Below are 19,884 nucleotides of genomic sequence, written 5' to 3'. Positions count from 1 at the left end.
GTTTAGTTTTCTTTCGATTAAATTAATGCTTTGAGAGGGATTTGAAGCAAAGTTTTGACAAATAAATTAATCTGAATATATTTTTAGTCTAGCTATATCATTAAATCACACAGATTTTAAATGGGAAAGCATATTTGAACATTGGCATTTCCATTATTTGTTACCGCGTAGTGACAATTATATTCACCCTTTTATACAGGTCTGCCCTTACGAATTGTTTGCTATAAATCTACTTTATAAAGCAGGGGGGGGGGGGGGGGTAACGCGTCCGCGTTGAACCATAAAGTCTGTCATTGAGTCAAGTGGCGTCGTTTCGATTCCCCGCTTGTCCGTGACCAGGAGTAGGGTTGCCTGTTCAACTTCGTGGGTTATCTCCGGGTCCTCCGGTTCACACACCCCACCACCACAGTTAAAGACTCCTTCGCGGAAGCGAATAATTGAATTATAAATGAACCATATGTTAGTTTGTGTCGAGTGAACGTTAATCTCTCTCTCTCTCTCTCCCTCTCTCTCTCTCTCTCTCTCAAACCAACAACATAAAACATTAGCTTATTTAACATCCTTCTCATCAATATTTATTGTTCCGAAATGCTTGAATACAATTACTATGCCAGTTCTTCTTCAAAAATCATATATATTCCCAACTTGGAAATTGATCTATTTGTTATTAGGCTTAGATCTTGGGCCTAAAATTTTACGGAAATGTTTCTTTTTCGAAAAAGTCTTCATTAATGCATGGATAGAACACAAACTGAAAAAAATCAATTGAAACGTCATAGAGAACATAAACATGGAAAACTATAGTTAATTAATTATTATTTTGGGCCACGAGTTTAATGTGGGGCTTTACTGCGGGGTTTCAAGGACGGGTCCGCGTGGATGGGTTCAAGTTCCATTTATAATCATTACAGTAGGGTGTCAAGACGATAATTCGATTATTTTGAGATGCACAGGGGATAATTCTGTGCCAGAACAACGGCGTTTGCGCCTACTTTTCTTCGATTGCCAACTTTCAAGGGCATTTTTACGTGCACACCGATGTGTACTTTGGTGGCCCTCGGTTTTTTGTACCAGCCGAACGATCTGGCACACTTATTATCTCGTCAACTTTATTTATTGTCACGTACACAGCGATATCGCAGACAAAATATGCCATCTTTTGATCTCTGGTCTGTGATTATATTTTAACACCTTTTTATCTTTGATATCGGGGGCTAGAACGATCCAAAGTATGGCTTTCGGTGATTCGGTAGACCATCCTCGATATCCCCAGTGGTCTCAATCTGTCACACTCCACGAACCCCTGGGTTCAGCCATGGGAAGACACAATTATCTGCCTTTGGTGACTGTGCTATTTTTATCGACCAATCAAAGAGATCGTTAAATACAATGGAAGTTGGGGAAGGGAAGTAACTCTCATCTTGTTGCAACAAACAAGCCGCCATATTGTTGTGAATGTAAGTAATGAGGCTAAAACTGGTTTGTAAACTGTATTTTGATTGGTTTGTAGAATCAAGCTACGATCAAGGGCAGATAACTTGAATACGTGAATACCCCATGAATTGAACCAGGGTATAGTGGAGTAAAACGGAATGAGACCACTGGGATACCGAGGATGTCTTTAGACGTTCAATATACACATTGAATTATTGAATAGTATTTTATAAACGTAGCTTACCTCATCAATTTCTCCAACAAATGGAAGTAAGCCATGCCCAGCTCCAATCTGAAGTGGACATTCGGATGATACTACGTGTTCATGCATACCTAAAATATTGAAAAGATATAAAGAAACAATTTATAATAGAACTGTGCAAAAAATGATATAGGCCAACACGTGGACGATATCTATATAATTTTACATGAACAGCAATCTGATTAAAATACAAATCAATATTTCGTTTCGTTTTTTATACTTTCGATGGCCTACACTACAAGATCTGACCGGTTGTTTTAGGGAGGTCGCGTCAGAGGTCATACGAGCTGCTTTTGACCCTGTGACATCACATTTGATTAACCAATCAGCATTGATGTTTCTAGTGGATGATCCACATTTCCGTGCACCTCACGCCAAAATTTCGCCGTAACAGACTGTTTCATTGGCTAATCACTCACATCATCCAGAATACGTCAATGATAACAGATATTCCAGATCCTGACCCAGTGTAGTAAAGACAAGTAAAACAGAATTTTGAAATATAAAAACGAAAAGAAATAAGATCTGTGTTTTCATCAGATTGACATGAACGGGTACTTGAACGGGTTGAGCAGTTTTTAACTACCCGTGCACGTTCGAACCACAATTACTACTTTTCACGTAATACGTGAAATGAAATTGGGTTTATCTTTTCTGAACCATCTGGGCTAATGAAGACGGACACATGACATTAACACCAAAAATGTCGGGTATATACGCCAACTTCTGCGAGTTGGTTTTAAAGGCGCACATATACAATATTATGATGTATACTAACTTTTTTCTATAATATGCATGGGATGTTCTCCTACTAGTATACGAATACGAGTGTTATCTTGTCCAATTTTCACATGTGTTTCTTTGGCTACGTCCTAAAACAGAAACAAATACAGAAATTAGATTAACAAATTCAATTATTTTCCACTATACAGTTAATTTACCAGAGCGATGACTGGAAGTTTTCAGTTCAGTTTATACTATTCATGGAGTTCGAAAAGGAAAATATCGGTTCGATTAAACATGCCGATAAAAATAATACGTTGCTATAGACTTAAATCGTCTTTTAAATACTCACAACATCTGGTATGGATATGAGAACTACATCGTTTTTCTCGCCATCCACCGTTAATACAAGTTTTAAAGTTAAGGTGCTTCCAGCTATACTCAATTCAATGGTAGGACTATTCATTTCACAGCCATTACTGATCAAGACAATAGGTTGCTTTCTGTTCTTTACTGCTCCTGTGTACCGGAATCGAAAGGCCAACGCAAAATATGGCTGAAGGGTGTTGCCTTTAAAAACTGGCAATGCGATGAATCCAAATCCAGAAAATGACGCTTTGTTGTTTTGGATGGAAACTCGTCCTGTTGAAATCTGGCCACATCTTTTTTCAGATTCCTCAAAAGAATTGTCATAATGGAATAAGCATTGTTCCTTGCAACCTATGAAAAAGGGAATATGTTATAATTAATTTGAATTAGTGAATTTGTATCTGAACAAAAATACAACAAAATATATTGGGCGTTCTAGAAAAAAACATTTGTAATATACCGAGGGTCATCTCCCTAATACTATGTTATACGATTAAAGATACATTATGTAAGATTTAGATAAAGAGCTGACCGTTCTTGCTATAACTATAATAGCCCAAAAATAGATAATGTAAAATGAAAATACTGAAAATTTCATTCAAATTACTTCATTCTGAGACTTAGTTATCACTGTTTGTAGTTTTGACAAGATGTGTGCATTGTGGTAACCAGGGTAATGGCTTAGGCGTACGGGGAAATTGTTGACGGGGGGGGGGGGGGCGGAGGTGGTTGGTGCCCAGAAAATGTAGTTAGGTTCTTAGTATGTTACATGATAATAATAAATTCGCTGTTAAATTGGACACATTCAAGAATACAATATTTTTTTATACAACTTTTACAAAGTACAATTGTGTGCTCAAATTTTCCCAGCATTTGGTGCCCAAAATGGGGGGGGGGGGGCGGATGACCCCTGAGCCCCCCCCCCCCCCAGCTCGAACGCCTATGGGCACTGGTATATTCGAGACTTAGCCTCGCTTTCCCATTTTTAGATTAAATTTTTAAATGGTGAACCGTTCTAATCTAGTTAAAATCTCGAGTACCCGACGCCATCGAGAGTTGATTGTGGTATTGTTTTGTTAATAAATGTCAAATTAATAGTTTATATAACATTTCAGGCCTAAAGAAATACCTGCAATAGGCAGATTTAGCTCCAGCATAATGTATGTTTAACTGAAAACAAAAGTCAAAGTTCCATAGCTGGACCCAGGCGTGGATTTTAGAGGCCGGGGGTGCGGCCACCCCACCATGAGACCAAGTAAGCGGATCCGCGAGAGAAAAAAGCGTCTCACCCATCGTCTCTCGTGCCAGTTCCAAAAAATTAAAAGCAGCGGCACTATCGCCTACTCTTATATCGAATTCCAACTGCCAAGGGATCTTTTACGTGCATTCCAATGTATACACGGGACCTCAGTTTTTCGTCTCATCCGAAGGACTAGTTCTTCTTGTCAGGCCCTCCGTCCTGCATCACTGACAAGGGGGAACCACGCCGGAAAATCTGAAAGAACTTTCTCGGTCGAACACCCGACCTCCAGCCTAGCGAGCCAGCGTCTTACCCACTTAGCCACGTGATCCCCCCGGTTACATTGAACAGCCCAGTTAGTAGTACCACTTGTTCGCGGGTCATGGGGCGACAGACAGTACAAATGTCAAATCTCACAAAACAGGTAGAATTGACAGGTAGATCTAGATATTCTGTCACATTTCTGTTCCTCTCGTTCACAAGAATTTGCTTCCAGCAATGACGTAAATTGCCAGGAAATTAAAATTATCTCAGGGGCAGAGCCCCCTCTCCCCCCCCCCCCCACACACATCTTAGGGTTTCGTTACATGTCAACTGGCATAAAACTGCTTTCCGGCGAACAGCTATATAGGCAATACGATGATACGATCTATGTGGGATAAACTGTTTCAATGGCATTTAGAAATTGAACTAGAGTATACAGGTCACAATTCTATGGAATACAATTACTGCTTTTTACTGAGCGACGTTTCGACTAGGCTCAGTAAAAAGCAGTAATTGTATTCCATAGAATTGTGACCTGTATGATCTATGTGGGGTGGGATTGTCGATGGCAACCTTATAGATTTGGAGACCAACCCAGCCTCCCCTATTTGCAGTTTCTAGATTCGCTCGCAACTGGCCGAACCTGTGCCCGTTGGGTATTGGTATGAAACGGCAATTTTCCCTTTTCGAATTTTTATAATAACGAATAGTCTGTAATATATAGATAATTATGATGATTATTACAGATTGATAATTATTGTACATATTCTTACCTTCGACAAAGCTTACACACGCATATAGATAATAAAATACAAGCACTACAATCCTTATATTTAACATAATAAATATCTGATCGACAAATCTGTGTACCGGTCAGTTTAAAACTGTGTTGATTTGACAGGATGGGAACGTTTTGCATAAGAGATGACGCGTTATTTTTTTCTTTCTTGTCCTTGTTATTTAAGAAGAGCAAATGCTGTGTAAGGATGATGTTTGTTTGGTTCCGAGTCAATACCAACGAAAATAATTTTTGTGTTCGAAACGTGATTTCTCTGTCATGTTAGAGAAATAATTAACAGTTATGAACGTTCTGTGTTATTTAACAACCTATTTTCTCTCATATGATGGAAGTGATGGTGTCTTTGTACATATTATTACCGTCATGTAATCTGTTTACATCTTCACACGAAGATACGTTATATTTAATCAATAACATTAAAGGACATGCACTACTTGGAGCATACTCCATCATCATATTTTGTTCTATTTAGATTTTTGCCAGGACAGTGACGCTTAAAATTATGCAGAGTGTATTTTCCTCATTGATCTTTTGTGTTGTAGATCACGATGTAAGTTAACAAATGGAATGTTGTATAACGGCTTCCCAATGCGGATTGAAGAGGACGCTAATATTTCTCATCAATCACCATATAACACACTAATTTTCAAGAATTAAATATAGACTTTACAATGATTTAAAAAAATTGACATGTAGGATTGTTTGGTACAGTGATAACTGATACTGATAAATCAAAAAACATAATATTTTTACCCTAAATAATGATCAATTACATGGGTGTACCGGGAATGTTTGCCAACTCCTCTCCAATCCTATACATGAATAATGCACCTATAAGAGCGGAAATATTGTCTCAGGGCTTCTGACTTTATAACATTCTCGGGTAAGGGTAATCCCCCAGATCTAACGCCAAACTCGACGTTGTCTCCACCCGGACACTACCCAGCCCAAATTCCTAAACAAGTCCGTGGGAATTTGACCGTAAACCTGCAGATTGTCCATAATGCACTCACTAATATATACATGTATATATATACTTTTGATTGACGATACGCACACGATTAATGGGCCGAAAAGATTAAAGTTTAATAAACCGACATGAACTAATAAAGACCTTTAAACAGTATTTCACATATACTTCAAATCAACACATAAGTATGACATATAATAAATTAATTGTTGGTGTATTTTTGGATGTGACGTAAGTCAAACCGTCTGTCATTGTCAATCATCCCTAGTCAATGACGATGGATATATTTTTGATTATTGTCTGTGTCAAGTGTGTTAAGGATATTAAGGAATGATCGATGGCTAGAGTGGGTATCAATGAAATAAAATATAAATATAACAAATAAAGATTTCTTTAGTTGGAGAAATAGCGTTGAGTAAAGACCATCTACAATATTTACTGTTATAAAAGACCAAGGTAGGCCAACAATTGTCAAAAAGCCTTAAATACCACCAGGAGTGTTAACGAGAACAGAAACAGTTGTCAGTTTTGAGGATATGTCTGAGTTTCTGGGCGTGGTCATCGGTGTCACCACCATTTCTATACTTAACCCATGGAGATGTGGGAAGAGTATTGGGGATTGACAGTGATACCTCTTGGTAAGGAGGTGCTTGTAGTACTTTTAAATATTCGCAAAACAAAGAATGCGTCCCTACTACAAGATAATTATGAACCCTCTTAAGCATTTTCCTTTGCGTTTCAGATGCAGCTCGGCTTACCTTTCAAACTCCTTGTAGCTGTTCTCTTTATATCCACTATATCTGGACAAGATTTCCTTAGAGGTAAGTGTTAGACTACTGTATAATTATAATACACATACAGTTCAACACAAATATATCCAAACCAATTAACATTTAAGTAAAGACGTAATCTTGTTATTACTAAAAACAAACCACCTCCAGTCTTTACATGGAGTTAAAACAGACTATGTTGTAGCCATCAACATACTTATTGAATATTACAAACCTCCATATTTCCCAACAACAACATTTGAAAACTCTTAATTCTTAAATTGGGATCTACCAAAATAATGTTGTTTTTTTTACTGTGACGGCCATTTTATAATTTCGGAGAGGGAGACGAGAATTTTTGAAACTTAAGAAGTCGAGGATAAGATTTCCAAAAGTTTGCAACGTGTTTCCAGCATATCAAAATATCTATATTTTCTATTTTCTATGTTTTTCAGAGTATTGTAAAAAAAATGTAAAAGCTACAGGGTTTCGATATTACAGGATTCTCGGCTATTGTAACTTATTTGTACAGTGTAACACTAGTAATCCACAATTAGAGACTTGTGCCTCGGGTACATTTTTTGATGACAATGCTTGTAAACATGCGTCTTCTGTGCAATGCCCAGATGGTAAGTTCTTCAGCCAAGAACTATGCGTTCTAATTGGATTAGTTCCAGGGCTATCGTTCCTTTTATCGTTGGTGATCAAAGTGTTGTACTGAATATTTTTCAGGGGTTGCCTCCATTCTCATATGTTTTTGCCGTAATCTGATTCAAATTAACTGTTTTTCAGTTGTTGTTTTTTCTCATTAAATAGAGTGGAAGCTTATAAGATTTACCTCAGTGTTTGTTAGAGCTTATATCAAGTGCAATTTTACGCATCGATGTATCGGGAGGAAAGATGAATACGCTACACTCATCGATGCATCGGTAAATCTTGCTTTTGGAACAAAAATTCTTTGACTCATATCTCTGATATAATGCTGTAAACATGGGATTTAGTACCCACATGAATTAGTTTTATGTATAAAAAAGCACATGTCTGAAAAACTATCGCTGAATATAGGAGGCGTTAAAACGTCTGTTTTAACAACACCATGGCAATAGAAAATAGATACATATCTAGATGATCAATAATCATGGTATGTCATCTGAACGGCAGCCTGAATAATTATACCGTTTGTAAGAACCATAAAGACATAACGAAATAACGAAATAAGCTTATTAATTAGACTGTTACTAATGTAACGGCCAAATCTATTAAAGCCTCTGAACGGCGTTTGGCGGATTTTTATCCCACGCTACAAAAAAATAGTTCAATCCCGTAAAGTATTTACAAAGATATGCTGAAATGATAATTTATTTGTCAAAATTCGCCATCCACTGCAGACGATATAAACGCAATCTGATTAAAATACAGATGTATATTTCGTTTCGTTTTTTTATACTTTCGATGGCCTATACTACATGAAGATCTGACCAGTTGTACTGGGAGGTCGCGTAAGGGTTCATACTAGCGGCTTTTGACCCCATGACGTCAGACATTGATTAAACAATCAGCGTTGACGTTTTTAGGGGTTTACCCACAGTTCTGTGCAGAGCTCGCCAAGAACTCGCCGTAACAGACCTGATTCCTCACATCAACTAGAACGCCTGTTATATAACAACTCTTCCAGATCCTGGTGTTGTGAAGACAAGTAAACGAAATTTTGAACTGTAAAAAACAACACGAAATAGGATCTGTGTTTTAATCGGATTGATATAAACGGGGTAAACAGATAACATTCGTTAAAATTATTTAATGGGTTTGTTTTTAATCCGATTGATTCCAAGTCAGCAGATTACCTAACGTTTTGTTTTCATAATCAAATATTGAATAATCAATTTGAGTACATTTTAGTGTGGATTATACGCCGCGGAAATTTTTATATTTTCCGAAAGACTTAACGCAAATAGTCTTTTAAAACTAGTGTAACATTGTTTCAGATCCTTGTAAAAGTTTAACAGATGGTACCCGTTTCTCTGATAATGGTAACTGTTTTGGTTATTATGAATGTCGTCAATCTAAAGCTTATTATGAACACTGTCCAGTCGGCGATGCATTTAATGTAACAGATTGTGTAGCTGATACAACTTGTGAACATCCTGGAGTGACCGCTGCCGGTAAGTTTCTTTCAACAGATTATTATCATTATTCTCCTACCAATGGAACCTGAAGGGATTATATGTTTTCGCTCCGTCCGTCTATCTGTTCATCCGGTTGTCATTTGAGATATTTAATTGAACTTTGGTACGCTGCAGTATATGTATATATCAAGATCGTGTTTCGTGGAATTGTAATATAATTGTTAAAGGAACCATAGTGCTACATTTTTTGGTCCCCGTGACTCGGGATAGTGTTACATTTGATGATTCAATGACGTGACAAAGAATATTACTACATATTCTTTTTAGTACGCCGGCGAGCAGGACAGACTTACATATCCGATCGATGTGTCATATAGGGATAACTTACAAACTACATTATTGTAAAAGATGAATCTCTAATAGGCATATCGGTCCAAAATGGTTCAATTCCGTTCAGTATTTACAATGATATGTGGATTTGAAATTGCATCAAAGTAATAGGCCTGTTTTAAATCCGATTGGGGTGGGGGGTGGCCGAATGGTTAGTACGTGCGCGCTCTATCATAAGGTCTGTCATTGAGTCAACTGACGTGGTTTCGATTCCCCGGTTGTACGTGATAGAAGTAGGCTCGCCTGTCCAATCTCGTGGGTTTTCTCCGGGTCCTCCGGTTTCCTCCCACTGCTAAAGACCCCTATACGCGCAAGCGAATTATTGAAATAAAATTGAAACATGTGTTAGTCCCGAAATGACCTAGTTTATGTCGAGTGGAGGTTAAACCACATTTCTCTCTCCCTCTCTTTAAATCCGATTGAATCCATGACGGGACATTATTTAGCGTTGGTATTTTGGTTTTGCTTTCTTAAATAAATATTAAAAAATCAACCTGGGTACATATTAAGCTGTGAGAAATTTGATATTTTAGCGAGAAATGTCAATGACGTATCGATACATTAACTTAAAATCAATGAAAATTATGCTGTTCGGAAACTGTTGAGGATAAGCTTGGAGTGTTGGTACATTTGGGTATAAAGCAGATTTAAAGATCAAGATTTGCATTCCGCGGAATTCGGTTAATGTTTTACTGAATTATGACCCATTGTTGAATGTAAAAAACTGGGTTTTCCAGATTTGTATAAAACTTTGAGGTATTTGATTGACGATTGGTATATAAATACATCATCGTTCTAGAATCAGAAAAAGTCGAATAGAAAATAACACAAAATCTGAAGAAAAATAAATAAATCGATTTGACAAGTTATGAAGAAGTCACCAATGACTAATAAAGACCCCAATTCTTTAATACTCCGAAGAATGCATTAGTGTGGAAACTGCTGCAATTTTCTTTACTGAAAACTTAAAATAACATAATCTTGTTTCAGCAGTAACCGAAGCTCAACCAGCCTGTCCAAATTTGCAGGTTAACCTCAATGATGCAACATCTTACATTTCTGTCGATATCTCGGGCACACATCATGTAATGAATTGCCCTCCTGGTCTCGTATTTATAAAAACGTCTTGTGGATGCAGATGGCCTGATTCAACGCAGACAGCTTATAGTAATGCACCAGGTACGTGTAAAGTTTTGCCGAAAATGACTAAATACAAAATAGTAGCCTAATTAAAATGGGTGGGTGGTAGATTATAATCCATTGATATATGATTGTGACAAATACATTCCTTGGAGAATCATTTAGGATAGAATCGCTAAAATGAAACTTTAGCTAACTGAGAGTAGGATATATGAAGTTGAATGGAATAACTTAATGTATATGAAAAACACTGGGCTTAATTTTATGAATGCCCATTCCGAATAACTAATCGTTTAAAGGAATTTGAATTGTCTAAATCAATTGTATTTTCAGAACACTGCAATGCTTTATTTCTGTTTCCCTTCAATGGCGATTTTACCGAGTCTAAGAAACGGGTTTATATGCAACCACATGGAGCTGTATATGTAGCTGATGATAGGGCTTATTTTGAGGATGGTGGTCAAATTTTGGTACCATATTTACAAAATGTGGAATTGGGTTCTAATTTTGCTCTAGGATTCACATTTAATTATACCGGTGAGCTTTTGTTTGACTATTGTATTTCCATTAATATGTTTCTTTAACAATAATAATACATCGTTAATCAATCAGTAAATAAAATCGAAAATTTCAAGTAGAGAGATCGAACACATAATCAACATTGCCACTTAACACCCCCGAAGTAAATATACAAAATCAAGCATTTAAGGAGTCCGTGTTGCTGAAATGAATAAAAAGTGGTATTAGATGTTTTAGAAATTATAATCCGAGTTCAATCTATTTATTTCCAATGCAACGTTACATTATCTTTATTCATTCTTTACTTCCAGGAAACTCTTTAAATACCAATGACGTTTCACTGTTATCCAATGAGAATCCAGGTGTTGGTTTCAGCTACCGAGCAGTGTTTAATCCAGCAGCACAAGAAATTCGAGTTTTTCTGTTGTTAACAGACAGTACAGTAGTGTCAATGGTTGCTCATAATGTGGTAAGTAACTCAGTTTTCCTCAGTTTTTTCATCTTTCCAGGGTCAAGGAAAACAGTCTTACATTCGATTGAGACGTGCGTATTACCTTAACCTCATACTTTTCTGCTCCATCCAAGCTAATGAAGACGGGAAAATTTTGCCCGGACAGGGGCGCTACGGCCTACTCTTACGACAAGGGTTCTCTTACGTGCACACCAACGAATACATGGTATCTCTGTTTTCCGTCCCATCACAACAGACGCTGTTCCCTGCCAGCGCCTTACTCACTAAGCTACCACGACCCCCGTTTGGCACTAGCCGTAAGACTTGAAATATAAAGTTAGTGAGTAAATTAAACATGTAATTAATCCCATATGTCATTTACAAACTACATTATGATCTGTATGCAAGCTCCGCATGACTTCAAAGGAATAAGCACTGGTCAGTAATCATACCATGACGAGATAAATAGACAATTCCATATATGATCATGGGTCTTACCTATTGTCGGAGGCTATATAACCAGGAGTTTGCTGACAGACAGACGAGCGGGGATGAGACGAGAGACGGTGAGACGGGAGGAAGAGAAGAGCGGGGACCGGCGTATGGAAGGGTGAAATGGTTATCCAGTGTTAATGTTATTGTTTATATTCCTGGTGTAATCTAGTTCATGTTTCATTTATGTATTTAAGTAGCTCTTTTATGTTTTATATACCAGGGTCCGTATTCAAAGGTTTTCTTAAAGTTGAGGAAAATCGGTATTTAGAGGCTGTATGTTACACCTCCTTGGCTATGTGACAAACTTTACCGTGCACTTAAATTATGGAATACCCGCAATCGCCAAAAAGCATGAATTTCTAACTTAAGGAATACCAAAAATCACGAATTTCTAACTTTGCACACAAGTCATATCCCCTTAAGAGAAGCACTATACGCACACTAAACTTACCCTGTATGTTTACAATTAGCTCCACTTGAGAACAGACACTAAGTTATTTGACCGACATTTTAATTCCTAAATCGACGATTTTAGTCAAAATCTCTGAGTATGCTTCGATAATTTTGAGAAATATTTATTCCGCTTCAATTTAATATCATTTAGTCTGTGTGTGTATGGCGGATAGCACCACATTACAAAATACATGTAGCATACTAGTTTTTGGATAGGCGGCCATTTCGGGCAGAGATCTATTCTCGAAGAAAATGGTTGTCTGTGTGCAGAATGCACTATGCTCTATTAAAATCTTAGTAGCCATTACTTGGAAAATGTTTGTCGAATTATTATATTGTAACGCATGAAAATAGTATGACTATAAATTATAATAGTGCGCATCCTTTGTCCGTAGATTTTTATAGAAAATTCAATTTCAATAGATTTAAATTGCAGTTATCGAATAGTGGTAGTATAATGAGGGATATTGTAAACTTTATTATTTTAAAAATGTATAACGAATATAAAGCAAGATCTTAGCAATACGCAGGACCCTTTGGCTTTAAAGTTAGACTGAACACATCATTCAATGTTGATTATCAATCTATCATTTGAGGAATTTATAGAAATTCTGTCAGTGTCTACACTTTAAAATCCCAAACCCGTTGCGGCGTTGATGGTACGAAAGAAGCACGTGACGTTATCTTCTACCTAAATAAATACTATTGATTAAAACGCTATTAGTAATACAAGAAATTAATTGTAAAACATTGATGGCACACTGCGGCCAGCAATCATCATACATTTGTAAATTTATATACAGACGAAAACAAGAACATGTTGCAAACAATACTACTGCCAATTCGCAGCTAACTTCAAATATGTATATGGGAATCAGTCTTAATAATAAATCTTGCCTTGTTTCTCATAATTGTATAATTGTTTATCGAAATCTATACCATGGCATGTCATAACAATATCAAATTTTATAAATGAATTTAACGCATTAAACTTTATTATATGACAGTCCTGGAAAACATGAATAAGCAGAACGACAAGGATAAAAATGATCGGAAAAAATATATCCTTGACCATATACACTATTATGGCACTACAACACAAAAGCGGACGATGGAAACAAAAGTTTGAGGACAGCTACACTCGGCAACATTGTCTTTGTTTCAATCTCAATCCCTTAACTTTTAAAATCGCCATTATGGGCATGCTACGACATTGTGTACTCCGATTAAAAGAAGTCATTATAATTTTACTTAATTTTAAGGTACCTCCCATTATGGGCATGCTACGACATTGTGTACTCCGATTAAAAGAAGTCATTATAATTTTACTTAATTTTAAGGTACCTCCCATAGGTCACTTAAAGTTAAGTGGATTTTTCTCACTTAAACTGGCCTTTGAATACCGCTAAAAGACTAAACTCTTAAAAGTTAAGGCAGTTTAACTCAAGGGAATATCTAATACATAACCCTACCTTTGAATACTACTTACACCTAACTTACAGGAAGTTACGTATATTTAAGTGAAATGCAGTAGTTAAGTGGCTATCTTAGACTTAAGCTATAATTTGAATACAGACCCTGATGTAAATAAATCTTATATTTACTAAACTATTTCGGTGCGGCGGGACGATTTACCCAACACCAATACCACCCAAATACCACCTCTATATCACCACATACTACCCCATACTACAACATAATGATGAAAAATGGACATATCGGTGTGTTAATGTGCCTCAAATCACTGTAATTGATACATTATTGAAATATATAATTTATATTTTCATTTATCTTGATTTAACTTTGCCTGTTTATAAACCTGTGTTTATTTATAAGTTTGAAGCGTAATTTTATTTTACATAAAACATTCGTCCTGGTTTGATCTAACCATCCGGAGTGTCCTTGAATAATAAGGGGGGTTGGATGGCTGAATGGTTTGCGTGCGCGCGCTGTATCATAAAGTCTGTCATTGAGTCGACTGGCGTGGTTTCGAATCCCCGGTTGTACGTGACAAGGAGTAGGGTCGCCTGTCCAACCTCGTGGGTTTTCTCCGGGTCCTCCGGTTTTCTCCCACTACTAAAGACCCCTGTGCGCAAGCGAATTATTGAAATAAAATTAAACCATATGTTAGTGCCGAAATGACCTAGTTTGTGTCGAGTGGACGTTAAACCCCATTTCTCTCTCTCCCCCCCCCCCCTTGAATAATAATCGTAATCCGACAGAGTGGTATTACCGATCGCAGTATGCCTAAATATTAAAGATGCATCTTCCTTCAGACCTCAAATGTTATAAATTATTAATCAGAGCTTTATTCACACGACAAGGCCATAATCAACTCCTCAAGACCATCGCATGGTTGTGATTCTGAACCGATTGAAACATGATCGCCATATTTTAAAATGGATAATGTCGTATATTAATATCGTAACAATGGTAATGGAAATCTAGACCACGCCGTTCTTCAAATAGTCATAGCTTCACTCAGAATGAAGTAATTATCTATTTTTATACGCCCACATTTTCATGTAGACGTATATTGTCGTCGCCCCTGTCAGTCCGCCCGGATGTCCACAATTTGTTTGTGGACACTCTACAGGTCACAAATTTTATACGATTTTGACGAAACAGAAAATATAGGTTTATCTCCCAAAGATCTCGGTTCCTTTCGATATTGGCATAAATCGGACTATAACTTCATGGAATTATATGGCCCCTGATTGTACGAAAAATCACGTTTTTAGCTTGTGGACACTTTACAGGTCATAATTTTCATCTGATTTTAATGAAACTTGAAATGCATGTTTATAACCAAAAGATCTTGGTTCCTTTCGATCGATATTTACGCATATCGGATCGTAACTTCCAGAATTATGGCCCCTGATTGTACGAAAAATCACGTTTTTAGTTTGTGATCCTTCTAGAGGTCACAATTATTATCCGATTTCAAAAAACGTTTGAATGTATCACCGTTACATCCTAAGGTTGGTTGAGTTCAAATTTCGTTAAAATCGGACCAACAGACAAAATGGCCGCGCCTCGTACGCAAAAAGTGTTTTAAAAAAATATGGTATAAAGTTGTGGACCCTTTGATTAAACTTGAAATACATGTTTATAAGATCTTGGTTCCTGTCGATATTCGCGCATATCGGATCGTAACTTCTGAATTATGGCTCTTGATTGTACAAAAAATCTCTCTTTGTTTTGATTGTTCTCTATCTCCCGTCTTCAATAGCCCAGTTCGGAGCAGAACAGTAGGACGTTAAACCCCATTTCATTTCATTTCTGTTCTCTATCCATCTCTTGCAAAATGTGGGCGTATCTGCTTGGCAGCCACTGGTTTACCTAGTACAGCGATAAAAATGTTAGCTCTTTATTTATCTAAATCTCACATACCGCATTTTTAATAGCATCGTATAATAATGGACGCAGTTTTTATACCTCTGTTGTTTCTTTGTTTAATTAGGGGCGTGTTTCTTAAAAATATCCACTGATATGTTTATTGATTCATTGTGGTTTATTTTAAACACATTTTATGTCCAAATACTTATAATTGATCATCAGTGATGAATAATAGACTGCGATGTTAATTAATCATCATACAGGAGTGGTTTGTAATAATTTCATAAAAGGGACTAGTTTATAAATAGTACTTATGATGATAGATAATAAATTACCTACATCATGAAAATACAATTAATTATTCATAAGAATCACCATATTGGCTAGTTTTGTATTCTAAAAATTATTTATCTTAATAAAGATCGTTATTAGTTTATGACATATTTATAGCCGTGACACGGTCGACCTTTTAGTGATAAAATTATCTGGCAATTTAAAACGTTGCTCTTTGTGATAATTTACAGATAATTATTTCGAAAAAGAACTTTTAAGATAGATCTATGTACACAGATTTTATTAAATAAGAAATATTAGAAGTGACCTTTTCTTCTATCAATTTCCCGAATTAAATTCAAGGCCATTAAAGATGCATTATATTTATGTATAATTTTTAGATAAAGAGCTGACAGTTCTCGCCATAATAGTTTATAAATAGATAATGAAAAAGTAATATATTCAAAATACTTCATTTAAGCGAAGGTATGGGCGTTTGAAGAATCGTCGGATCTCGATTTTCATTGATCCCGTGGATACGATCATAAACAAATTCTCGATTATCCATTTTTAAATAAAATTATTGAATGGCAATCGTGTTTTGATCTGTTTTATGTCACAGCCAAACGATGATGTATGTGATTACGGGATTGTCATGGGAATAAATAATATGGGGTTTAACACCCTACTGTTCTGCCCCGGCTGGGCTAATGAAGACCGGTAATAATTCATAAGAAAGGTCTGCAATAATGTACCTTTAAATTTTCCTTTAAATCTGGGTTATGGTTTTTGATAGCGTGTTTTGACTATACACTAATTTTACATGATCATTATATATAAAGATTTAAGGCCATCGCACAAAATATTTGAACTTATTTCTCAAATATGGAGAGGGCCTGGGGTTTCTTTATAAAGCAAATGATAATATTTTAGAAAATTGAGTATATCATAAAACAATAAATATTCACCAAAGAAAGTCCAACTTTAATCTCAAAGTCGAATGTGTTTTTGCTATTCGTGAAACCCTCGACTCGCAAAAATGATTAAAAGCTAGAAAGGTTGTGACATTCCAAATCCAAAATGAATTGACACGTTCTAGCGGTGTAAGTCCACATACATTTATGGACTTCCAATTTGGTTGCTTTCAGAAAGGACATAGCCCCCGTATTAAAAGAAATATCTAAACTTCCTTTTCTTCAACACACCAAGATTGGTATTTCTTACAAGTATATAGCTAAATATATTTTTACAAATGATAAAGTTAAATACAGTAATATGAATTCTTTTTTTTTACCCCTCTATACCTATTATAGTCAATGCAGCTGTTTTTAAAATTCCAAATTGAATAGGTTCAATAATGTAATATGATTTCTTTTTTTTTTTACCCGTCTATACCTATTATAGTCAATGCAGCTGTTTTTAAAATTCCAAATTGAATAGGTTCAATAATGTTCTTCGACGTCCTAACACTGATTGTTCTTGTAAACACACAATAATATTCAAGGTTCAGAAAATGCTCTGTTCGTTCGCTTCCATTGTTGTGAGTTTGATATCATTTAAAATGAAGCCTGTAGGATCACTTTAGACTCGGGATACATCGCAGCAGGTCCATTAAATTGATTTGTTATCACTTCTTTATATTTATTACTTACAGTGTTTGCGTCTTGTGTGTCTTGTGTGTCTTGTCCGCAGGTATGTCTTCTGTGCTTCCCTTGTTAGCCTGGCCATACTATTAATTTTGTACTGTATCTCTTTAGGATCCGCTTCTAGAACATCAAATTAGAGTGGGGAAAGCAGGGGATATAAGCAAATTACAGATTGATAACCAGCAACTTGTTACAGAGAGAGCTGGTGAGTAGATTTTTATGTGCCCACTAATAATAAAATTACGAACAATCTTGTAGACCTATATGGTATGTACCATAATATATATAATTTTGCACAGTTTCTAGTTGTTACATGTACAATAACATATATTTTTTACCAGATTTTTTCGAGGGGGGCGATTTCCCACCCCTGACCCACTTGACATGGAATGACCTTTATGTAATATTGTATTACTATGTATTTTATGAATGGTTGCATATTTAATTGTAAATGTTGTATTATGTTTTAGTTGGTGGCGTAGCTGCTGTGGCAAGCCCTCTTATACTCGGTAATACATCAACGGCTGATCCTTTTAATGGTTATATAGATGATGTAAGTAAAATGTTTTGGCCTTTATCCGTGTTATTAAAGGTTCTCCAACTGCTGTTTCGGCAAACAAAGTGTAAAAATGTGGGATCTAACATGGTCCAAGATGGTGAGATCGTCGACCACATCACGATGCTAAAAAGTTGTCGCTTATTGTGATTTTTTTTTCCCTGTATAACATTGCATCTATAAACGTATATATATCTTACATTTCTGTTTTCTTTATTTCAGGTCACATTATTTAGATGTCAACCAAATCAATTTTATGTTTAAACATAGCTGAATAAATTTGGATCTACAAGTTTTAAATATAAGTTTTATTTTTATAAAAGTAATTTATCATTTTAATGTACATATAAGTTATAAAGATGTTTTATTATTTAATAAAATTTGTTGTTGAATTTCGTATGCCAACCCAAAAACAAGTATTAATACTTATTTTTTTTTCAAATTTGGTGTCAAGCATTGTGACGATGCGAGAACGACCCCAATCGATATTTAGCGTCCCGCGGTCTTCCATTCCGGAGTAAAACCCCCTTTTCCAAATTTTGAACGTGATATTACACATGTATAGAGGCTATAGATTCAAAGAAATATTTTTATACGCCCACCAACAATATTGCCTTGTGTACGCGATGTGCGAAGCAGTGTGGTAATAAGCGGTTGAACCCTATCGAATTTCAACTTTCCGCTACTGTCCATTCTAAAGTTATCCACCTTTCCCCCAAAACACTGTGAACGCAATAGAGGCTGGAGTTTTTAACGGATCTTTTTCGAATTCCGTTCTGGAGTTAGAATTTAGTTACAATTGCTTGCGCCCGCGCCGTGCACATTTCCGATGTGGGCACTTAAGGTTTAAGCAAATACGCTTTGAAACTGAAAACTGCATCCCAAACTTAGGCTGCCTATCTACAGTTAGCTCCGGCTGAGAATAGGCCCTAAGCTAATTAACCGACATTTTAATTCCTACATCGACGATTTTAGTCGAAAACACTGAGTATGCTTTTAGAAATTTTTAGAAGTATTTATTTCTCTTCTATTGTCATATTGAATGAAATTAAATATGATTATTTAGCCGTTGTGTGTATGAAAGATGTCAAACTAATCAGAGCCGAATCACAAAAAAGTTCCCTAATTATTCAATATGGCGGCGCCTATGACAGATAATTTCACAGAGGCGGTTTTGTTTTCGAAAACAAATTTAGGAGTATCTAACCTTGTTTTGAAAGATAAACAGATTGAAACTCTAAAGACAGTTTACAATGGTAAAGAATTTATTGCAATATTACCCATAGCACATATTATATATCGCTTTTACGCGAGTGTCAGCGACATGGCGTGTTTACATATTTTTACTCTCTGTTGTCTAAACAAAACTGTGTCTCGTCGATAAGTCCCGCCCCAAAATGATCACGTGTGCGTTTTAAATGGCGGCTAACCAGGGCAGTGTCACATTCTGGGAAGTATGACGTAGATGGGTCGCTGCGGGCAGTATGGGGTACAAACAATATCAATGGGGAGAGTTGCATACGTTGTAGCAATGTTTGCACATGGCCAGACAGTAGCAGCGAGGTGAAATAAATGAGTTTATTGCTTATTATTCGTTTTGAAATGTATCGGTGGGTTGGCTTGAACTTGGCATTTGATTCGTGACCTCGGAATTGACAAATTTCA

General features: G+C 36.2%; 1 protein-coding gene and 1 long non-coding RNA gene across 5 annotated transcripts; one reads left to right on the top strand and one right to left on the bottom strand.

Annotated features, from left to right (window-relative positions):
* Positions 1–549: 549 nt before the first annotated feature.
* LOC126815815 (uncharacterized) lies at positions 550–5,203 on the bottom strand. Its single transcript, XR_007678071.2, has 5 exons — positions 5,066–5,203; positions 2,772–3,139; positions 2,475–2,568; positions 1,679–1,767; positions 550–751 (listed from the first exon to the last, which is right to left on the bottom strand). It is a non-coding gene; the product is annotated as an uncharacterized LOC126815815 (long non-coding RNA).
* A 298-nt stretch (positions 5,204–5,501) lies between these two features.
* LOC126815816 (uncharacterized) lies at positions 5,502–18,557 on the top strand. Of its 4 annotated transcripts, none has more exons than XM_050541774.2 (10): positions 5,502–5,641; positions 6,804–6,882; positions 7,287–7,460; positions 8,817–8,993; positions 10,341–10,526; positions 10,821–11,024; positions 11,318–11,475; positions 17,775–17,868; positions 18,134–18,216; positions 18,442–18,557. In XM_050541774.2, exons 1-10 carry the CDS (start codon positions 5,594–5,596, stop codon positions 18,481–18,483), a joined length of 1,245 nt encoding a protein of 414 aa, XP_050397731.1. In that variant the 5' UTR covers positions 5,502–5,593; the 3' UTR covers positions 18,484–18,557. The 4 variants fall into 4 exon arrangements, with proteins under 4 accessions (XP_050397731.1, XP_050397730.1, XP_050397733.1 ...); XM_050541773.2 differs by having other exon boundaries at positions 5,504–5,641; positions 10,338–10,526; XM_050541775.1 differs by lacking the exon at positions 5,502–5,641 and adding an exon at positions 6,329–6,517 and having other exon boundaries at positions 10,338–10,526.
* The last annotated feature ends 1,327 nt before the right edge of the window (positions 18,558–19,884 follow it).

This window comes from Patella vulgata, chromosome 3 (assembly GCF_932274485.2).
Source record: "Patella vulgata chromosome 3, xgPatVulg1.2, whole genome shotgun sequence".
NCBI lineage: Eukaryota > Metazoa > Mollusca > Gastropoda > Patellidae > Patella > Patella vulgata.
Note: the sequence above shows the minus strand (reverse complement) of the source record. Positions and strands in the feature narration are given on the sequence as shown.

Excerpts from the sequence above, each read along its gene's own strand:
- LOC126815816 (XM_050541773.2), top strand. The coding sequence starts at position 5,594 with ATGCAGAGTGTATTTTCCTCATTGATCTTTTGTGTTGTAGATCACGAT. Across the intron at positions 11,025-11,317 it reads ATTCACATTTAATTATACCG|GAAACTCTTTAAATACCAAT; the intron begins GTGAGCTTTTGT and ends CTTTACTTCCAG. Across the intron at positions 11,476-17,774 it reads CAATGGTTGCTCATAATGTG|GATCCGCTTCTAGAACATCA; the intron begins GTAAGTAACTCA and ends GTATCTCTTTAG.